Source organism: Rhyacophila brunnea, unplaced genomic scaffold (assembly GCF_057557595.1).
Source record: "Rhyacophila brunnea isolate RB1 unplaced genomic scaffold, BYU_Rbru_1.0 scaffold_4, whole genome shotgun sequence".
In the NCBI taxonomy this organism is placed as follows: domain Eukaryota; kingdom Metazoa; phylum Arthropoda; class Insecta; order Trichoptera; family Rhyacophilidae; genus Rhyacophila; species Rhyacophila brunnea.
The window spans coordinates 13,492,167-13,517,213 of record NW_028233068.1 but is presented as its reverse complement, the minus strand read 5'-3'; the positions used below and the strand labels follow the sequence as shown (position 1 = coordinate 13,517,213).

At 32.7% G+C, this 25,047-nt stretch overlaps 1 protein-coding gene across 1 annotated transcript in view; it reads left to right on the top strand.

The window, feature by feature from the left end:
- Positions 1–25,047, top strand: part of SPR (G protein-coupled sex peptide receptor) — a 189,027-nt gene that overhangs the window by 109,627 nt on the left and 54,353 nt on the right. Inside the window, exon 2 of the mRNA XM_085953837.1 lies at positions 22,330–22,430. Within this exon, the coding sequence (XP_085809963.1) occupies positions 22,330–22,430 (101 nt within the window). The remainder of the gene's footprint in view (positions 1–22,329; positions 22,431–25,047) is intronic.

The following is a 25,047-nucleotide window of genomic DNA, read 5'->3' as shown; positions in this document are numbered from 1 at the left end:
GGTACGAATTTTCGCAGTCGTCGCCAATCGGAGACTGACAGTCGAAATGTAAGCATGTCAATTTGTTTTGTGATGGCGTCAGAGGAATATATTCTTAAATTGTGTAAAGATGACTAAAAAACGTTCCGCATGTACTTGAAAAAGAAAACATGTCAATGAATATACTATTATTATTATTACGAATATAATGATAAACATAACATTAAAAGGATGTTGAATTTTTATGACAAATTATATTTCGTTTGGATCACGTCATTTGCACAATCCGCGCATCGCCTAGTCACCATCTTTTTAGACCATACCTGAAGTATAATAGCCTTAATTAATTTCGCTGTTTAAAAATGGTTTTTTACTTTGTGCCAACAAATGCGATATTTTAAAAGTGGCATTTTTATTTTTATTTAGACAGTTATTAAAAAACGTTTGCTGTGTAGATAGTCCTGATTTTAGTTGATCAATTTTCCTTTTTCTCAACTCTGCCGGGGGCGCACGAAAATGGCTCCGCGTTTAAGAACCCCTGTTATATTCTATCGTTAATACACTGCCGCAATATGTGCGAATTAAATATCCTGTTTTAAATACTTTTATATACCAAAATAGCCTTCACCCGGTATACAATTGAATGCTGATGAAAATTCTAAAACGTCAGTCAACGGTATATTCCACTAAAATACATCACACCGATAATTGATTGAATTGTTATTTTCCTCGTAGCAATTTACCTTTGTATGTTGAAAATTATATAAATCAGTTATTGGAATTTTCGTATTTATTTTAAATAAACAAAACTAAACAATATTCTGAACAAGTGATGGTTACCTACGTTGTGGATTTTGAAAGGTAAATTTGTATAGCATTTTGGGATCAAAGTAATATTTTTATTATCCTTACATTTTGACGGGTCATCGATAGTCAAACAGTGTTATTTCCTGAATTCGTTCAACCGCGCAAAAATATTATTGTATCTATTGACATTTTGAAAATAACGATATTTTTATAGCCTTATCGATAAAATATATTATGATTGAGTACCATTGGAAGTAGCCTTACTACATGTATGTGGGTTGTTATACCAAATACAATATGCCAAATAATATAAACATACAAGCGTACACGATACGATAATGGTCACTAAGGACTTATAAAGAAATTGTAATATTGTAATAATATCTGTCCAAATTTTTTAGCACCTTTTTACAGATGATATATTATTCTATTTAAAATTTAATACGTATCTTTGCTAAAAAAACTTTCTATCAAAATTTCCAAAGTAATTAATAATTTGTATTTTAAATAGCGGCTGCCTTTTGGAAAGATGGAGAAAAATGGGTACAGTTCGGTTATGAGGAATACAGCGGAAAACGCATTATGAAAATACCCGATATACCTACTGGATTATTTGTTCGTTTGGGTTAGTTTAGGTTCGGTTAGGTTGGGTTAGGTTAGGTTAGATTAAGTTAGTTTTGGTTAGGTTAACCTAACAAATAATCCAGTATATCGGCTATTTTCAAAATGCGTTTGCCGCAGTATTGCTCATAACCGAACTGTACCGAAAAATGTGATTATTTATCTAGAATGGTTTATTTTATTATAAAGTCTTTTAAGCTTTTCTCACATACAAGGTATATTAATTATTGTTAAGTGAAACCTTGGCATATAATACTATGAAAGTATGTGCGAGTGTTAATATAATTATTATATACGGATGTATCTCTTATGAAAAATGACTTAATTGAGACACACGTGGAGTTGCTGCCAATAGTCAATAAGTCGATAATTTTGGTATTTAGAATTAATAACGCATTCTGTGTTTATAATTATATAAATATGTATGCGAGAGAAAAATCTAGGTAATCCGATATATATAATATATATACATAGAACATGCACACAAAATATTAAGAAATTAGCATTATGTTTGATTTTAGAGGGCATGTCAAACTTCAAATTGGAATTATTTCAAAACATGATTTGGAGACATACCAAATTTTGGCAGTAGGTACCCCACGTGTGTCACAATTAAGTAATTTTTCATAAGGAATACATCCGTACATACCAGATTGATACACACACGTACTTCGACAGTATTATATGACAGGGTCTCACATAAGTCTCAATTACATTGAGCTTCTTTACGAGCTGTTTATTGGCGAATTTACAATCTGCCTGTAAAGTCGCCCAGTGTAGTCATCGAGTAAGCTAATAAGCAGGTTGTAAACACTCTACCGAGAAAAGTTGAAAGCCGGTCAACTTTACACGCTACACGTCGGCGTGTGGGCCTACTGCGTCTGCGCAGTAGAGCGCAGTACCAACCTCCCGGTAAAAAAACGAACTACGTTCCGTCAAAATAGTCGCTGGCTTGTGGCTTCTCAGCGAATGGAAAGTTTTGTGTGTAATCATCAAATCGCAGTAGCCGAATCACCCGCTTTTAAATTCGCCAATAAACAGCTCGTAAAGAAGCTCAATGTAATTGAGGCTTTAACAATAATTAATATGCCTTGCATGTGAAAAAAGCTTAAAAGATTTATCTATAAAATAAACCATTCTAGATGAATAATCACATTTTTGATCACCTTTCCAAAATCCCAAAAGGCAGCCCCTATTTAAAATACAAATTGTTAATTACTATGTAAATTTTTGTAGAAAGTTTTTTTTAGTATAGATACATATTTTAAATAAACACATTCGTAAGGGGCAGTGTCGCAAATAAACTATGTCGGTATAATTAAAGCCTTCACATTTTTTTTGAAATAGTATATTTGGTGAGAACCGGACAAAACAGAACAGCCAGGGGGAAAATTAAACATCAATTTTTGTGGAATCTATTTAGGTTGGGTTGGGTTAGGTTAGGTCAGGTTACGTTAGGTCATTATTTCGTTGTACCTAGTCACCCAATCATTTTGAACATATTTTATTGATTAAGATGAGATATCCTAAGCTTGCCGGCAACACCGAGTTAAGTCCCGTTTATTTGAGGCTTTCTAGCGATTAGGAATGCAGAAATATGGTATATAATTTGATTTATTATGAGGTATTGAAAATCTGTGCTATTAAAAATCTATCAACATAATAGGGATAGGACAATTTTAATCATAAATTTATATTTTTCCTGAAAGGTCATAGTTATATTCATTGTTTTTCTGTTTGTCACTGTTCTGTTTTGTCATGGAATCGTTTGGTGTAATCATTTCAATTATGTATTTTAAATGAGGTTTTGTGCATTGGCTGGGAATATATTTTTATGAAAGGTGGTAGTCATTATGCTTTGAAAAAAATTGGAAACCGTTTAGCCACCCAAAATTCAGTCGCTCTCATATAATGCACATTCTGAGCGTATTGACGACGCGGGCCTGCAATAACGTAGAAATAATAATAAAATTTTAATATATACCACACTAAGTTTTGTTCATAACAACATCTGGCACTAATCTATCTTTATGTAACAATAATTTTTTAAGATAAATACAATTTCAATTATTGTATACTGAGCTTTTAAAAAGCACGTTAATTTCTCGATGAAACCCGAATGCCACCAGTTTAGCCTTCCCTTTACGATGTTAATAAATTCCTCCCGTTCCGGTAATATCATCTTGGGTTACCCTGATATGAAATTGAGAATATTATAGTATTTTAAAGGAAAATCCATATATTGGCATTTTTTTTATTAAGGAAACAAACAGTTGATACAAACATATTGATTACAAAAATTTAAAATATAAAAATGAAAAGTTATTGCAACCAGCAAAGTTTCCATGTATACATTATAATATAGTTAAGCCTAACAAGATAGAGAGTAAGAATAACATAAATATAAAGAAATTACATGAGAAAAATGAGGAATAATAATGAATAATTAAATTATATACTTACAAAAAAAAGTAAAATAAAAAAAAATATATATCTATTTATACAAAATTTTGGAGATAGCGCGTTTAAATGAAACATGTGAATTATTAAAAGGATCAACGGTGGAGAAATATATATTATAATTTACAAGAGTGCCGAATAAAAGAGTTGTGTGCATAATTAGAACCGCTACGACTGATATGGTACAAAGTTTGGTTTCGCGTAAATCTTGATGGACAATGGAAACCCACCCTTTCGAGTAGGTTTGGCGAGTCAACAAAACCATTGATAATTTTAAAAAGAAAATATTGATTAGATATAGAACGTCGACTTTCCAAAGATGGTACCATAAAAGTTGCAGTGGTCGAAATAGAATTAGGTAAATCATAACACTGAGCTTTAAAATTGACGTGCTTACGAAATCACTTTTGTACCACTTCGAGACGATTTATGTATGTAACGTACTGTGGATTCCACACGACAGAAGCAAACTCAACTATGGATCTAACATATAAGAAGTAAAGTACCTTCAGAACATCAGGTGATCTGAATGGTTTAGAGATCCGAAGAATAAAACCTAGTAATTTTAATGCTTTATTGATAGTTTCATTGATATGTGCGTTAAAATTCATCTTACTATCCATTATGACACCCAGGTCACGTATTTTTTTGAGCTGCGTTTCAAGGGTTCGACTCCTAGTTTGTATTCTGTGTTGATGGGGTTCATACTTCTAGAGAATGTTATTGTCGAGCATTTGTTGACGTTTAGATAAAGATGATTCAATTGACAGTATCTATACAGTATATCTAAGTCAGATTATAACTCAATACAATCATCGACTGAAGAGATATTTTTATATATTTTTGTATCATCTGCATAGATGGAAAATTGTGAGTTAAGAAAACAGGTGCTCATATCATTAATATATAATATGAATAATAAGGGACCAAGGTGGGACCCCTGCGGTACCCCAGATGGAATGTGTATAAAAGTGGAAACGAATCCTTTAATTGCAACAGCTTGCGACCGATTTGAGATGTATGAAGCGTCTCCTGAAAAAAAACCATGTTGGTTTGGTGTGATGAAGTTACGTAGAGCTGCAAAAATATTCTCGGAAATGATCTTTTCTAACAATTTTCCGAAAATAGGAAGTTTGGATATCGGCCTGTAATAAGTAATGACGCTTTTGTCCCCACTTTTAAATATTGGAGTAATTAATGCTTTCTTCCATATATTAGGAAAACATCTGCTTTTAACAGAAATGTTAAATAAAATTGATAATGGGGAGGCCAATTCTTCTCTACAACAAGCAATCAAAATGGGAGTAACACGATCAGAACCTGCGCCTTTATTTATGTCTATGTTTTAATGTATGAAAGAACTGATGACGCAGTGAATATTATTGAACTAATTATCATAGTGCTAACATCTTGCAAAACAGGTGTTTGTAAGGATGACGGAATAAATACAGATTTAAAATAGTCATTGAATAAATTACATACTTATAGATTTTCCAACTGAAATATAAATAAGTCATATAAAATATAAGAAATATAATAAATAAGAAACATAAATAAGTCTAATTAGGTTTCATCACCATTATTTGCTATTCGTTTAATTTATAAAATAATAAAAAAGCATCAATTCCTAATTATATTCATACGAGTATTTATATAATATATTCTTACAAACAACAAATCATAATACTATCTTGATCTCGTGCCTTATTTATTTATATATATATTTCTCACAATTGAGTATGCTCTGTTTGTCGCATATACGTTTGATCTAAGTATCTCTTTTGGTCATAATCGAATGCGACGTGAATTTATAATTTAGAACAGGTAAATGAAATCTGACGGATATATATCAATTAGATGTACCTAATTACTGATAATGCTATCGATTTTTAAAATAATTATATTTTAATTAGATGTCATATTAACGAGTCAATGAATAGGAAGCCAAAACTTGAAGATGAGAAAGTGCATATTAATTGAAATATTTTCAGTATAATGGGCTGGGTAACTCAAGGTGATATTAAAGTAACGGTAGTGTTAAGACCACCTACTTATATAAGGCAAGGTTTTAAGCAAAGTTTTCAAATAAGTCAATCCAAATTATATGTCATCTAGTTTAGTAAAGTTAATCACAGACGTCATGCTTCGGAAATTTTCGGGACAATGCGAACTCATTCGGGAAGAATCACTGTGACGTCAATGATTTCGAATTGCCAAAACCGAATACCACGCCAAGGAATTCCGCTCCATTCAGATAAAAACGAGGCAGTGCGCCAACGGATTAATGAACTTTGCTTTGTATTCCGGTGACGTGTCCAAATATATAATTCGGTTTCTGATCACGTATCATTTGGATTTATTATAAAACTTACTTTTCTGTTCAGAATATGTGTACGTAATGTATCAGATCGTACCTCCCCAGCTGAAACTTGACAAATGAATATTATCATTATTTGGAGACATTTACAATTTAAAAAAATACCTATATATTTAAACTTCTCACACCTATGTGGATGTAAATGAGTGGCGAATGCTCCACAGTAGGCGATTATTTGAAGCCTACCTTCTAAGAAAAATAGATAGAAAGTATTTAAATTTAAATAAATAAAAAAAATTTGCGGAAACCAATCTATCGTCAGAGTAATTAATTAATATTTTAAATTGTCAAGCAGCGCCACGTGTTCTGTGCACGTGTCACGTGCACGGAAATATCGATTCATTCGAGATGATTTTGGCGTGCTTTTTGTATGAACTGCATGTCACATGACATCTGGGTAGTCCGGCTTTTTCCATACAAATCTATAAGATTTAAAGGCGAAGCCTAAAATCTCCGTATATAATTAGTATCGATGACTGCTGCTTTATTCAAATAATAATTAATAATGCAATAGTTAAAAATAAAATTCTTTATACTTAAATTTGTTATACTTAAGTTTGGTTGTTTGTCATTTTGAGCTGTTGATACCACTATATTTACGATGATATATTTTTGGGCGTATGTAATGTGTAGGTATAGGAAAATACATCATTTATATTCCTCGCTTAATTGAAAATCGTCAGTGAGCTATTGAAATTTCATTGATTTAGTGTGACGTTGAAATTAGTGTGTACATATTCATCAGTAATAATATCCTGTCATCGTCTTATTTCTCGTAAGTATACCTGACAAGTGTGCTCTTTTTCTTTGATCTCCACACCCTACCTCTTTTCAAATCTCACCCTTCGCCACTGATGTAAACATCTTTAATATTAAGTAAGAAATCGAGGGCGTCTGTGAAGGTAGCCAAAAGGGCAAAGCCTTACTAGTTATAATATATTATTATGACTATATCATTCATTCTCGATCTGCGTATAGGTACAGGTACGCGGTGCATCCATGATAGTTATCAAAGGCGAATGAATAGGTGGACATTGGTGTTTTTTTTTCCAAATAATAATTATTTAATGGGTATTACTGAGAGCTCTTAATCCAGATCATTACACTGGTCAATTATTCACTGGACATGTTGGCTTTGCTGGCAGACTCTATGAGCTTGGTCTTGTTATCCGTTCAACATGTCCATGTGGTGAAGAAATACATGATGCAACCACATCCTCTGGGAATATCAGTTCAACTAATTGTACGGTCTATCGAACTCTGATCTGGTCGCCATAAAGGCCAATTTTATTGCATTAGGAAAATTTGCTACGTCATAATGTCAATGTGAAGAACTTTTTACTTTTCGGCAGTTTTGCATTAGCTTTTGTTATTTACTACAATTTCTAATTGTAATTCTTTTAACTTAAAGTCATAATTATAACTTCAGTTAAAGCACACGTGACAATAGTTTTGGGTAACTGCTCCTGAAATATTTTCAGCCATAAAAATATTGGTGGTTCACATCAAACAAGGTATCTCGTTATTCGTTTGATTAAGACCGGATGTAATGCGGGGCATGGTGGTTCGGTGGGGCCATTAACTTCAATATCATGGTATAAAATCTCCCTAAAAACGCTAAAAATTACTTAATTATTATTTTGGTATTTAGGTACAGACACGGTTTTTTTTCGAATACTTTTTGTGCGGTCATTTTACAAGTTATAATAGGATTTTTTACTCACTGTGCTTTTATCGCTGACCCTAATAACAAATATAAGAATATAACTGATTCAGGTGAGTATAATATCAAAGAAAATAATATATTTTTCTCCCGCAAAGTAAACGAAAAAAAAGTAACTTCTGCAAATAGGTAAACCGAAAAAACCTTGAAAGTTTAAATTGACTTATCCACTTTGGACTTTGGCAAGTCGCGCAAACTTTTGCGATAGCAGCGCCAAAAAAGTTAATGAACCCCCAACGCCACATGCGGGAGGGCGTGGAACTTACATACTCCGTCAAACTAGTCTGATGGTAAAAAGGTATTCGATTCATATTTCATTAGGTTCTGGTTGGTTTCCATGGAGACCAAAGCTCATTATAACGGTTCACTTTTCACAGTAAACTATCAATTTTTCGTGTCATATGTTCCATAATAATAGATTATATTGTATTGGTACGTATCTATAATCAGGTTTAAAAAAAATAGAATATGTGATGGTCAGTTATAAAGAATATCATCATCATCATCACCCTGAATCTATCCACTGCTGGATGAAGGCCTCTTCAAGCTGCTTCCACTTCTCTCGGTCCTGTGCATTCCGTTGCCACGTACTTCCGCAGAACTTTATCATTTTATTGATCCAACGACCTCTAGTTCTACCTTGCGGATGTTTTGTACTTCTTGGATACCACTGGATGACTAGATTTGTCTAACGATTGTCTCTTCTTTGAGCTATGTGTCCAGCCCATCTCCATTTAAGCCTTTTAATAAACTATATTACATCGCAAACCCTTGTCTGCTTCCTTATCCACTCATTCCTGTTTTTGTCCTTTCGCGTTATGCCCAGCATGCACCTCTCCATACCACGTTGTGCTACTCTAAGTTTCTGGATCTCTCTTTTACTTAGGGTCCATGTTTCACACGCATATGTGATCACGGGAAGCACACACTGGTTGAACACTTTGCGCTTTAGGCAGAAGGTCACTTTCGAAGACATTATTCAGGCGGCCAAAAGCACTCCAGCCTTACTCTGTGAACAATTTCATCAAATATACATCCATCTATAGACACTTGCTATCCCAGATAGATGTAGCTTTTCACCTGTTCGAGTTGAGTGCCATTGATAAGGATCTCTTTTTGGCCCGCAAAGCAGTTGAACATGACTTTCGTCTTTGTTACATTTATTTTCAAACCTACTTTGTAGCTTACTTCAGCGAGTTCCTGCATTCAAAGAACATATTGGAGAGTAATTGAAATGATTAAAAAATAAAAACATATAAGTAGTAACATTGAGAGAATTATGATGAAATTGCTCGCAATACCAGACAGGCATGGAATTCATTTGGAAGCCTGAATAGTATCTTCAAAAGTGACCTCCCATTGCGTCTTAAGCATAAGGTATTCAACCAATGCGTGCTATCTACACTCATATTATATGCGTGGGAAACATCGACTCTTAATCTAAAAGAAATCCAAAATTAGTAGCGCAGCGTGGCATGGAAAGGTGCATGTTGGGCATAACACATAAAGATTACAAAAAAAAAACCAATGAATAAGGAAGTAAACAAGAGTACTCAAAGGTCGCTAAGCTGATTAAATGACAATGAGCTGAACGTGCTGCACGCTCTAAAACCCGTTGGATAGACGAACTCATAAAGTTCGGTGATTATAGATACATGGCAGAGTAGAACTAGGGACCGAGAAGAATAAAAGGAGCTAGGGGAGGCTTTCATCCAACAGTAGATTGCCCCGGTTGATGATGATCAGATTATTACTATATTGTCAACGATAGAGTAAATTTGTTTGTTTTAAAATGTAAGTAATAACTAAGAAATAATAAACCAGTATTTACTACATAATATACAACATGATCGTAGATAGGTAGGTACTCTTTTAAAGACGTAATTTTATCAAACTTTTTAACAAGATTAACAAGTTTTTTCTTATTTAGCAGTCAATCAAAAAAAATCCTTTAATAACGAGATGCTATATTTTTTTTTATTTTCTGACCTGCCAAACGAAGTGACTTTTGTGTCAATGAGATACTCGTATAATAAGTTGTTTTATTATTTACGTGAAAGTTTATATCGTTAATATTCAGATTTTCTAAGTTCCAAAAAAACTATGATAAGAAAAAGATAACTTGGTTATAATAAAGTTAAAATACTTTATTTTATAGCTGATAACACTACGCGATCACTCAAATATTTTTACGATAAATTCTCAAGCGTCACCAAATCTATCATCCCCCAGAGATACGTGTACTACTATTTGGGTTGGATTGTATTTTAATACATTTTTTTTTATTGTAAACGTCTTTAATTTGCAATTTATAAACTATAAATATAAACTATAAATTATGAGCTGAATTTAGAACTAAAATTACCAATGTACAAAAAACAAGCATTATAAGGTTTCTCAACACATTTTTAAAACTACTATCTCAATCTGGTAGGTTCGTGCTCCGGGTTAAACATACATTGAAAAGCAACAATGGCGGAAACATTACAAATCGTCCATCGTGAACTTGTCGGTGAGGGTTGTATAAATATATGTAGTATTCGTAATTGTAAGCTAAGTAATAAATATTATTTTTACTGTAAAAGTAAGTTGATGTATGAAAGTAGTAATTAAAAGTTATATATATTTATAACAGAGGAGAGGAAAATAAGTTATTTGGTACTTGGTACCTATCGAGATTGCTAAGTGAAAATGGCGTTGGTGATGTTTTGTAGCTTTTTTCTTATTCTAACCTCCTCAATCTTCCCTCTTCACGACACTAGTTTCTTTGCTGCTATTCTCCAATTGTCCACTGGCAACAGCTCTATGTCCCCACATTGTAATCCCGCGGGTTTCTTCCTCTTCTAATGTTGAAGTATTTCATTCATTGCACGTATCTCGCCTATCTAAGTCGGAGCATTTTGGTTATCGTGAAAAGCGTTGCTAATTTTTGATATTGGATAATATAATCTTTACTAAAGATTGCTCTTTGATCGTGCGTAATCAATTAAAACTCAGTGAAAACGCCACGAGTCAGTGACTTGGAAATTTGTTTGTTTTTATACAAAGTCAACAGAATAAAAATAATCAGAAAACAATAATAATTACAACCTATAATAAACCTACTAAGGCAGCGGTAACAAACTTATGGCATGCGCTTGCTGTTTATGGCAGGCACAATCTGTAAAAGTGTAAAGAGACATTACAACATAATCACATTTGTGAAATACAACATAACAATAAGAATTATGAAGGGAGGTTATTGACATATTTATATTATTGACAATTCAGTGGTTAACTTTCAAAACTGGACATGTCCATATACGCCGAAAATGAGTTATTATCGGAATATCATTCTATAACCTCATACACACTTTTTTGACTTTCAAAAATAGCCACAAAACATCAATTTCATATTGAAAAGAGGTTTCAAAAAGTAGGTTGACATTCAAAATGAGACATGCAATGACATTATTAATGGACAACGCACTCAATACAGTAGCTAGCAAGTAAATTCGCGCATAGTGACATTCGCACATGTATAGGTAGGCGTCACGCAATTTCCATTATGCGATATCACGCATCGGGAATTTATAGCAATATCACGTTTATTGTAATGTCGTTAGAACAGTGTTTCTAGTGTCAATGTTCATTTGAGCGAACCCGTTCGAACCGAACCATTCGGCAGACCCGACAAAAAGCATCGGGAATTTATAGCAATATCACCTTTATCGTAATGGCGTTAGAACAGATTATGCCATTCGGCAGACCCGACAAAAAGTGAGTGTCATTTTTTTGTCCAGATGCTTCGTCCATATTAATGTGAGACATGTCACTTTTAGCTAATGGCGGGACTGTATTGAGTCACGTGACCAAGTATGTTGTCAATCTGACAGTTTGGTTTTTGTCGCGTGCGTGTTTTCGCTCTGTGTTTTTTATTTGAAAAGTTCATTTATCTCTGAGGAGTGAATAGTGGACATGACGTCCAGTTTTGAAAAATTGCCACTGAATTAAAGCCTCTAAAATCAAAAAAACATATCTGCGCACTAGTATGACCTAAGTATACTTGAGTCGCTTAGAATCATAACTCACATATTGCAATTTTGTCGTTTTTTAGTTAAATATGCCAAGTGATTCTAAATGAATTAAACTATATACCGCAAAATTGTTGAGTATTAAAAGTCAATTTAAACCATGTGAAAATCGTTGACAAAGTTCATTGTTGGTGTAATATGTCGTATATTTCAAAGAATAGAGTTTTGTCACCAACGCCTTCCTAACCAATCGGGGAGCTCTATTTCTCATAGTATGCTGTATGTCTGAAACGTTAGGAGTATTAGGTATATATATTTAAAAAAAAAAAAAGTTATTCGACTCTCTCACTCATTAATATTCTAGGGAGTTCAATACTGTTCTTCTAATTACAAAAAATAGTGCTCTGTTGGTTTTTAGCGATTATCTCAAAACTTGATTTTTTAAATATGTGAGTTATGATTCTAAGCGACTCACTTATAGAGCGGTATGCATGACGAGATTGCTCGCAGAACCAACCAAATTGGGATGAACTGCATTTGGGCGTCTGGATAGTATCTTCAAAAGTGACCTCCTATTGCGTCTTAATCGAAGTGTCAATTAATGTGTGCTACAAATGCTCACGTATGCGTGTGAAACATGGACCCTTAACGTAATATAAATTCAAAAAATGGAACGTGGCATGAAAGGGTACAAAAGAAACCAATGGATAAGGAAGCCGACAATAGTACGCGATGTGATATAGGTCACTGAGTGAATGAAATGGCAATGGACGGGACATGTCGCTCGACAAGTGGTACCCAGGGGGCACTAAATGCCCACAATTATTGATGAACTCACAAAGTTCAGTGAATATAAGTTACTGTTTAAAATTCAATTAAACCCTTCGAAACCAAGCCATAATACGTAATAGTCAAAAAATACTCGTCTATCTATAAAATATCTAAAACTATGCAATTAAATCATACATAACTAAATATTTTATGGATATAATAATATTTTTTATCTAATATAATATGGTTAATGGTTTAGGCAGGGTTTAATGAATTTTAAACATACGTATACCAAAACTATAACGGGTTGGTTTAGACAGTGTTTAATTAATTTTTAAAACCTAACCAATAATATCTGTAAATTTGTTGTCTTAGTTCAATAAAAATAAACACGTATTACTAACAAATTATAACGTGCATTATTTATGGCGGATCTTAACAGCCTACCTCCACCCTTTGGTACCGATGGCAGCGAAGAAGTATGGACCGAGAAAAGTGGACGGAGCTAGGGGAGATCTAGTGAATCGATCCTGGCTGATGATGATGAAGGTGATATTGTATTTACTATGTAAAAAGAAATTTTGCATTACAAAGTAAAAGTTAGTTAAAATTGAAATGCTCGTAACCTCGCCATCGCGATAAAGGGGGAAAAGTCTCTGATGACGTCATTAGGCATAAACAGTAATCAAAAAGCAAACAAACAATATGTCGCCGCGCATCTGATTGCACTTTTCTCTCTCCTTTTGTGACGTAATTACGCTCAACTTTCAGCCAATTCCGAGCACTTTTTATAGCGACTTCCGGTTCGTTGGAACCGTTACTGAACTCTCCGTGTCAACCTGTTAAGCAGAGCTGAATTAGATTAATAATAATACATAAATTTAATTGGTTTTTCGTTTGTAGTTAGGTACCAGTAAAGTTGAGATATTCATTGCTGCCCATATTCAAATCCAGATATGTCCACAGAAAAACTAAGACGCGGCTCTATAAAACCGTCATACGCACAGTCGTTGCATATGGGTGCGAGTCATGGACGCTAAATGTGAAAGCAGCTGAAATAGTGGATTGCTTTGAGAGAAAGATCCTTAGGCGGATATACGGACCCATGAATGATGGTGGGGAGTGGAGAATTAGGTACAATACGGAACTATACCGCTTATACCAAGATTCAAAACTCTCCAACTTCATAAAACTCCAGAGGTTAAACTGGGCAGGCCATGTCCAGCGCATGCCTGAGTCACGGATACCGAAGAAGATCCTCGAAGGAAACTCAGGGGGAAAAGACCAGTGGGAAAACCACGCACACGATGGGGTGATAATGTTACAAAAGATGCCAACCAGCTGCTAAAAATCAGGAACTGGAAGAGACGTGCGGAGGACCGTTCCGGCTGGAGGACAGCGGTGGAGGAGGCCAGGGCTCGACTTGAGCTGTAGCGCCATCGAAGAAGAAGAAGAAAGTTGAGATATTACTGTCACAGCTACAAATAGACAGATTGTATAACTATAGACAAATTATATCATGCTTACTGTTGAAAGGAATGTTCCAGTGCTGGTTCATGAGAGCATCTATAAAAATAATAAAATACTATAGGTGCTTTTAAATAATGTAGAACCAAGGCCTTAACAAAAATGAACCATCGAGTGAGAAAGCATTTGGCGCGCTTATATATCCAATATGCGTTAGAGTAAGATAGAATTTCTACGGCTGAATTAAATATTTGTTGTATATGTCACCGGTAAATATTGATCTGAACGACTAACTACATTCATTTAAAAACTGTGAGCACGTGTTGCTGAAATTTATTGTTTTTGTGTTAAATATAAAGTTAGTGGTAATTATTTTTAGTTAATTTAGTAGAAAATATGGTTAACTATGTTTAAATTTGCTAGCCGTACTGAGAAGCAACTCGGTGGTATAATGATTCATAGTTGAGTTAATAATAATAAAATTGAGGTTCTACTGTGCATTATTATACGCAAGAAACACGGCTTCATTTTACCGAAAAATACCCACTCTGTTTATAGTATTAGCAAAATTTAAATGTTTTATAATAAATAGAAATAAACACATACTTTTCACTCATTTATTTCTTTCCTGCTTAATTCTTACCAAATGCGAGGTCCAATAGAACGTTAGACGTTTCCGTTATTATCAGTGTTCCAATATGATACGAAAGGTATTCTATACACTAAACGGTTATCTCTAATTTGTAGTACGACGAAAATTTAGGTTGGTAGACATGTCGGTCAAATTCGGATATGTTCGTGCTGCCGAACCCAAGTGGATAAGCGGATAATCTAATCGGTAATGAGCCGAATACAAGAATTTTGTAATGACATATCAGACATATCAACATAACCTACAATTTTATTAGTCATGTCATTGCGATTGCAGCAAAACAGTCGGTCTTGCATCGCAATAAAATTCTCAATATGTAAAATTGACATACTTTGTCTCGTTCTCAAAGTTAGCACGGAGAGATGCTGTCACCTTTTGACAGTTCAGACGGTTAACTTTTTTACATAATTAACCGACAGAATACGTAAAGTGTTAAATTTGATATATTTATCACTCATTTTATGTTAAGTGATATGTTAGAATATTCCTGCTGATTACAAAGATAAATATTTTATTCCCATAAAGAGACCAGATCTTTCCTCTCTTTCATTCATAAATAATACCCTAATACTTAGTATTTTAGAAACTATATTATTATCTTAATTAACACCACTTTAAAACAGGTTATCAACATATTATACGGTTTGCTTGAATAAAGTGAGTTTTCAAACCCTTAGCACTGAGTTATGAAAAGTTATAAACTAATAGACTTTTAATTTTCATATACTTGACTCATCAAATAATTTTCACTCACATCGTTTTCTCCACATTATAACAAGAATTCCTGAAGAGGGCGTTGGAAGTATCTGGGGATGGTTACTAACTGATCCCAAGGGCAGTTGAAGGCGTTGAGTAGCAAGTGAGCAATATGTAATATAGAACCAAGAATCGAGAAATTGATAACATAATACAATGCTCATCATTCTCACTAATAATTTATTTTTATTAATAAAATAATTGGCAATATTGTGTGCTTATAATATGTAATTTTGCGTTTGTTATTTCATTTTAATAAATAGTTTTATAAATTAATTTCCATAAATTTTATTTCTAAATTATTATTTTTTTATTAAGACACCTCAGTTGAGGCATGGTCTAAAAAGATCGCGGCTAGGCGATGCGCGGATTGTGCAAATGACGCGTGCCGAACAAAATATAATTTGTCATATAAATCCAGCATGCGTCCATTTAATGTTCTGTTTATTATTCTATTAGTAACAATAATAATATATTCATTGACATGTTTTCTTTTTCAAGTAAATGGGTAACGTTTTTTAGTCATCTTTACACGATTTAAGAATTAATACCCCCGTCGCCATCACGAAACAAATTGATGTGTTCACAGCTCGACGTTTGCTCTCCGATTGCCAGCGAGTCCAAAATTTCGTCGCACCTATAGTTGAAAATAATTTGCCGTTTCACTGAAGTACCGTCTTAATAAATTACAATTACATAGTTTAAATTAATAGAGTTATAAATATGTTTAGCAAGAGGGCACTGAAAAATATCTTTTAAATGGGAATACTGAGCCAATAAAGTTTTACAAACAATTTTTTCAAGGATAATGTATAATTCATTTTTCAAATATTTTCCGATGTTCAAACTATGGAACATGAGAGGAAAGATCTACTTACTTATAAAATATTATGTAAGTTTATAATGTGAAGGTGCCTATGTATTTATGAATGTATTAAAACTTTCTAATTATATTTTTTTAATAAAAATGTTGTATTGGGATCGTTATCTATTACGTCTATTTTCTGTACCTTTTTCATTGAACATCTTTTCGGAGTGAGATGGAATAAGGAACAGGCAGGGTAGGTTGATTCCAAAATGAATAACTCAGAATTTGGTGCGTGAATAAAATGAACCCTGGTTTTATTATCTCCTTCCAAATAAATATTAATTTAATTATTACAGATAAGTTTACAGATTATAATTTAGCTGGGTGAAATCACGAGTATGCGTTCTGATGAATTTACGAAATCAATCGGGCGAAGCTGAACGATAACCTTACGGCTAAATCTTGGATGACTGGATGACTATGTTGATTTTTTCTACTGAGTGTTTTATAGTGATTCGATACAATAGAAAATTCTGCTACCAACTACTTGAATATTTTGAATATCATGCTTATGAAGTTTATTGTGGAATGCATGATTCTTTCGTAATGTATAAACAATTGATTTCAATTTGAACAATTATGCAGTGTCAATAATTGAGTAAGATTGATTTTCATACATACAACTTTTGTGCATATCATGGCAAACTTAAATAGCATTATTTATTATTTTGCGATATTATTTATTAATTGAATTATTTTGCTAAATTAGCTTTCTGTTGAAATTTGATTGACTCGCATAAATCGCTTTTTTTGCAATTTTAACAATATTATATTGCAAGATACATTGTTGTTATAAATTAATGGTTTTCTGCCAAGTCATGCTGGATGGTAGGGTATTGACCCTACAATCTCACTTGGAATGACTTATTACTGATGATTGTGGTATTTGATGCACTAATGAAAATCATGATACTTACATGAACATGCATGGATTTACTGGCAGCAATAGTATGTATTTTAAACTATCGTGACAATAACTATTTAAACGTAAAAGTGCTGAATGTGTCTCTAATCTCATTCTTCAGAGTAAGCAAGACGCGATGTTGTCATTTTATGGTACTATTTGACAAGTCATAAAAATCAGTTAACCTCAAAATGAGTCTCTACGCGGTGTAGTTCGTTTTTTTGCCGGCAGGTTCACCGCTATTGTTCTACTGTGCAGATCGAAAAAATCCCAACTGTCGCATTAAAATTTAGAAGCTTCCGAACTTTTTTGATTCATGCATGCAATCTTGCAACTAATAATAATACATGTTTACACTACATTTTCTTGTTATGGCCGCGATAATACGTACTGTCAGCAGTAAATGTTTATGTAATGCTCTTTGTTTGACCAGTCCATCATGCAGCTATTCGATCTATTTTACCGGTTGCCTATCATGCTCAATATCTTGACTGATACTGAGAACTGAATAATTCATTTGAAACAGAAGGCTACGAGTGCTTAGCTCTACAAGGGTGGATTTATTGATACGCGTGATAGCCATGATTATCCTGAGTTAAAAACATCTACTCATTTTATCTTGACCTGCTTTTTTATGGTCCATGCTTCCGCTGCATGAAATCATCTTACGAAAATATTAAGCTCTGTACGAAATTGAATATTATTAATGGTTTTGGTGGTTATCGAGGGGATAGCTTATTTTTTTCATCTTTAGTCAAATATTACAAATATTACTTAAATATTTTGTGCCTTATATTATTAATGTTATTTATTATTACTTCTTTATATAAAACTTGCTAGAATATTATTTAACTAACATAATAGTGTCTTGTTATTTTATTTAAACTCTTCTTTGTCAACTGAAAATGGAATTTAATTATTATTTTTTCGAATCTAAAAACCCTTATAATTTATGTAGGACGCGTACATCAAAATAAAGTTATACATAATTTGTTAAAACAACCCAAAAATCTTAAACCTTTGCAAGTTTTAAATGTTTGTGTTTTCTTCTCAGGTTTTTGCCTAATTAAAAAAAAACCTTGTCTATGAAATTTTACAAGAATAATATGTAACTGTATAGAGTGTTATGAAATTAATTTGTTTTCACAGTATATTTTTATTACCTATGAAATAATATGTAATTTTATACTGCGTCGTTTTGCCGGTGGTGTAGAGTTAAATAAAATAGAGCCGGCTCACTGTTTTTGAAAAAAGATAATTTATTGAGAAACGGGTATACTAAACAACTTTTGGCAGATAATATTTTATACATTTTAACAGTTTTTTTGTACATTACTATTGAAATCAAGGAATAAAATCATCGCAAGTCTCATTCGATAATATGATCCGGTTGTCAGTGTATTTATTTCAGTTATTAAAGTATCATATAAGAATACCGTAAGTGGTCTTACAAACCTTTTGCTGTACACATATTCTTTAAAGGTTTAACAATTAAAACTATAGATATTGATAAGTGTCGACTTACAAACTTTTTCCTGATCATATATTGAAAAATCAGTGGTTATCAACAATGTGACTATTTGAAAAAGTACCTTCCCGTTGTCGGATCAGGTCCAAATATTTTTAGATATTGATATATTTACCTGAAGACACAAAAGTGACCATTAACTCTAAATACCCGAAATGCCGACTTATCATGTTTTGGCAGCGAAAATATAATATAAGTCGAAACGGTTCAAATATACTTGGAAAACACATTGACACATTAATATTTTGATGCAAGTACTCAACTGGGTATATTGGTAAATTTCGCTTTTACTAGTATTGAATTTTCACTATGTCTCGTTCAGCTCTGGAACTTCGTCTCGTTAATCAAAGCCTTCTGAGTTGTAATATGGGCGATAAAAGTTGCAACGAAGCACTTTTAGCTGTTGCAACAGCGAAGCGTTTGCCAACATAAAATTGCGCCTAAGCCTTTATTATAAGGTTGCTCAAATTATAGGGGCACAAAATAAAGAGAGAGGAAATTTTAACCTGTTAAGAATATAAACAATGTTGAAACAACAAACTTCATAGGTATTTGAACCAAATTGACTATTTAAAATCAACATCATTTTGAAAGGTTATTTGTATGCCATACTACTTTCACATCGAAGACCGTTATTACATTACTTAAAATACTATTAATACGCTAAGAGGTCTTGGATAACAGTTAATTTTTTTTATTTAAACGCAACTTTGTTTATTTTTTTTCGTTTTCATTTCGATTTTTGGAGTCTTGAACATACTTCAATTTGAATCGAGCACAATCTTAAACATCTTGACATAATCATAGATATCTAATTTAAAAAAATTGTGCGTGTACTTATGTATGCGCATTATAAGTTATACTTCTTTGGCGTAACAAAACAAAAACAAAACTTGTGATAACCTACATTCTTCGACTAACTCTTATTAAAAATCTTAAATTAATCTTAATTTAAAGTAACAAGTCACTCTGACGCTTAATCGTTGTATTTACGTAAGGAATTTTAAATGGCCGACAATAATAAATTCGTTGCCTAGGCAACGGAACAATTCTACTATAAAACTTGCGTTTGTCTACAGCTGACTGATTCGCAGCTATTTTCATACTGTCGTAACGGTGTGCGTGCGCAGCTCTCAATAAATTTCACTCTCGCCCCAAAAGAAGTATAACTTCAAAAACGCATTTTCTATCCGACACGATATTTTTTTATATATTTCCGTTCATCGTGTCTCAAATTAATATAGATGTCGTTTAATAAGTACGATTGTTACAAATCATAATTATTATTCTACAAAAGTATTCAAATCTTAAATCGCCTCACTAGTGTACAAAAAGTTTTATTCGAAAGTTTTTTTAAGAAGGTTATATGGGCCCCAAATCAGTGTCATGTCCGGAAATTTGTACGTATGCAGTTCGCCGTATCACACTTCACCGTTAAATGTTGTATCCTAAATATTTGGTCGCATATTAAAGACCGTCCAACCTCCTTAGGTCGTATAGTACTGAGATACAATCCATGTCTAAATAAATCATGGTTCTTGTCAGTTTACAGGAAGCCATCCAATTCATGATTTTTTCCAAAATCGGCTATGAAAATAGAGACTACCGTATAGCATACGGTCATCTCTTTCCGATAAAAAAGTTCACGACTAACTATGCTACGGTGAAATGTAATACATACAACTTACATATTGCAACCAATCAATATAACGGTTTTTACTAAAAAAATGTTTTTACTAGAAATAATTGATGTGAGCCACTTGCTCAACTTATTAGGCAACGTATTATGACTACAAACAAACAAACATTGAAAAAAAATGTATATTTTTCAAACCCAGTATTCGCACCTGGGACCTACAATATTATAGGCCGACGCATTTGCTACTCTGCCATCGTAGGCGTGATTTATAATACATATTCAATGAGAATTACATTCGTAAGTCTTGTAAAAAATAATCTAATTAAAATTGTTTTATTATTATTAAAAAAAATTAATAAGCACCACACAATTTGTTATTTTAATAGATACGTTTTTAACGTATTATGTTCTCAATACATTTTCAGCGTTTCACACATTTCTTTCTAAACGTAGAAGGGCTAAAAAAATGTATTGTTTATTTTAATTTCGACAGCCTTTCACTAAGGTTTAACAGTAGCGATAAGAATTATGTATAAATGTTTGAATATTAATACTTTTAAATATTATGTTCTTGATGCAAGACAAATAATAATTATTGTTGCTATAAAGGATGTGTGTACTTGAAAAACCCTCATTAACGCCTTTTCAAACGAGCGGAGCCTCTAAACGGAAGAGAGTTCGCCTTAAAGCTCTCGTAATTTGGAAAGTTTCCAGAACTTAAGCCTTTACTTTACCTGATGCCGTTTCCTGCGAAACCTTCAGTGTACTGAGATGTTTTTATTTCCATAATAAAGTTTTATAGGTTTAAAATGACCAAGCGAGCGCTTGAAAAGGTAACATATTTTGGAAGATTCATAAACCGGCTCCAAACTATGCATGCATTTAACCGTGGCCTTTCAAATCTTTAGAACCCTGAGCAGGAACCCGTTAAAAATGTCAAAAACGTTATTTTTACAAATATTGTTATTGTATTATATGGTCAGCTTACTTACATTGAAGTTCATTAATATTTCGTATGTACTTGGATGTATTTTATTTTAGAACGTTTTTATTAGGTCGTATTCTTATTTGTCCGGTGGTTGTTTATCTGGTACAAATCTTGCAATCGATTTTTCACTAACTTCCCGACTAGCTAGACATTTGAAACTTTTAATATATTATACTTAGAATAGGTATATCAGAACACGATGCTAATGCATTTTTTTAAATACTTTTAGCCATTTTTAAGTAGAATTGAATTTATTTTCAGTTAATTCTGTTTTGTATGAAAACTTATTTTGGAATAAATCCGTAATCCAATCCACTATTATTGGTTGCTAGGGGTCTGGGGTCCTAGCAACTAAATTAATAATATATACGTGCGTTACTATGGAAATCAATATGAAATGACATTTCATTATTCAGTATTTCTAACAAGTACAAATTTTTTTGATCGTTTAAGCTAGTCAAGTCAAGTTTATATGATTCAACAGAAAATTTAAAAACGTTGTATATAAAAAGTTCTTTTTATCTTGTAATTATTTAGAATTATTAATAACTGTGTCCTTGGTTTTTCGTACAAGGTGGTTGTTAGTAATTTTGAACAATCGGAAACTCCCAGGCTTTGATAAAATCACATAAATATTGTGTCCTCACCGGGAATCGAACCCAGAACTCTCGGGTGGAAGGCCAGAGCATTACGCACTGCACCACGCGAGCCGCCTTGTACTTGAGATGCTATAAGAGCTATTTTAATAGTAACTAATTGTTTGATGATATCCACAGGTGATACCGGCCATGTTCCATACGGCAAGCATCTGGTTGACGTTGGCGCTTGCTGTTCAAAGATACATATACGTGTGTCATGCTCCAGTGGCTAGAACATGGTAAGTATTCGACTAAGTTTATTATTATAATAAATATGTATTATTCTTTTTTAACCATGTCCACTCCTTGGAATATATGGACAAGGACCCATGTCGTTCACCAGTCTTCTTGCGACATTTAAGGTTATACCAGAATACCGTAGGTCCGCCGTGTATGTATTGGTACTATGTAGATAGTATTTAGCGGCCATTCCAGAAACCAAAAACCGGTTGACTTGAAGAACAGGCAAGCCAGGCTGAAATTCTCTTCGGACGTACATAGTACATGGCCGAGCCAGGTCCAACGTCGCCTTTTCTCTTTCTTGGTCCTCGTTACTCCTAAAATGACACCCAATATCCGTCAGAAACATAATATCTCTCTGAGCCTTCTTAATGTACCATGATTTGGTGCCGTACAGCAGCACGGTTAGAATATAAGCGTAATTATTTGCTGTTATTAATAATTAATGTATTATTATAATATTTGTTTTGTATCGTACTTTCCATATTAATTATAATAATAAACCAATACCAGTTTTTCTGTACGACATTATCAATAATGATAATCAATGATCGTATGATTTGTATCATCGTGATTTCGCCACCAACATCAGCTCTGTCTAACAGACACCGATATATTATATTTATTTATTTGTCGAAATTTTAAAATACTTAGGAATATTTTTTAAACTCTGACGAATAACTTAGGTACAATATCATAATTTATGCACATATTATATTATATCAGAAAATACATATAGATCACAAATCTTCCAAATTAAAACAGCGTTCATCAAAATATGAGTCTATGACTGAACCATTTTATTGTCTCACAATAATTAATTAAATGTTATTAAATAAAAATCGTGAGATAAAACTAATTTTTATTTTTAAAAACAATCTCTATTTTAATGTGATTAAATGCCATAGAATTATCTTATTATTAATTATTTTGTACAAAAGTTTTAGGCTTCGCGTTCGAAGCCTAGGGTATTGCATACATTTCGGTAGATGGGCTGAGGTCGCGTGACAGTCACGGTCTAAAAAGTCCATATAAAAAATCTGGTTTCCTTACAATATTCCGTATAATAGTTATTGAAGACAAATATTTTTTTTTCACCTTTGATACGAATTCTAAATTCGATTCGTTAAAATACCGAATATAGTGGTTCTGTTTATTTTTTAACTTAGACGGCATGCTTTAAATAATCCGAATAATACGAAGTAATAATTTAATGTAACATTTAGTAAATAAAATAACTTTTAGTAGCGACACATACGATAAAACCAAAGACCCTTATGTAGGATCGACCTATGAAGTATTGACCCAGTCAATCTCTTGAAATCCTACAAACTCTAGTGCATGTCTTGTAATAATCGAGGTGATGAGACATTCCCAGTACAGCTTTAAAGGTCGGTTCCCGTTTTCTACACACCGCAAAGCATTTAATTACTTTTTAATTACCACATTTAAATAACATGCTAATTATATCGAATGGCCAACTGATGAGGGCACAACAGCTGTGCCGTCAGCGGTGAAAAGGTCAAGGTCATCCGATATATAGAACATGCATATTATTATAAACCATAAAGCATAAATAAATAAGCATTATGCCTGATTTTAGAGAATATGTCTAACTTCAAATTGCAATTACTCCATAACATGATTTCGAGACTTACCAACTTTTGGCAGTAACCATTATGTTCAAAAACCTATGAAAGGGGACGGAAAGCATGCGTGTATGAAATTCTTCTTCTTCGTGGATCTCGGTTGTATAAAATAAAATAACACTCCTTGTGACATCTGTACATAATATATCGTCTCTGTTCTGGCAGAACACACTAACTGGAGAATACTAGTTTTGAGTAATTTTACTTTGAAGTTGTTAAAATGTTTGAAATGGTCTATCATGTGAGTTTATTAAGTAATCGTAAAAAGGATGACTTTAAAATAAAGACTGTTTATTTATTAAGAAGGTTTCCAGACGGTAAATTTTGAAATAAGGAACATTTTGGTATAACTAACTCAATATATCATTTTTTCGAATTAGTGTCTTTTGCCAGAACAGTGACGATATTATATCCGGATTGAATTTCATTCAATGTTTAAAATAAAAATAAATGTAGGTACACCTCTTCGAACAGTATAAAAATTGTATTTATATAGCTAAGATCCCATTCACAAAAAAAATATTCTAAAATTAAACCATAATAATATTAAACAAAATAATAATATTTTAACAAGATATCGAAAGAAAGTAATTTTGTATATTAAAAAAATACGAATTAAATATAGAGCTCTGTTTTAATCTTAGTTAAGTACCTACTACTGATATATTTAATTATATTATTTTTTATGATTCACAGTAGGTACTTACCGTATAAACAAAGTGGATTTCTAAAAACAAAATTAATTTTAAATTATATCTTAGAAATAACAACACAAAAAAGATTGTTACAATCTGTAGGCTTGAAGAAGATGTAATTTGGCACTTGACGGAAATAACATTTATGAACAATTAATATGTTTTTCGTACTCTTCTTCAAAACAGTTAGTAAGTTTTTCTAATTGGACTTTTTGTCCAATTCATAAAATATGATATAACTGTGTGTCACAATAGTAGGTATCCAATGATAT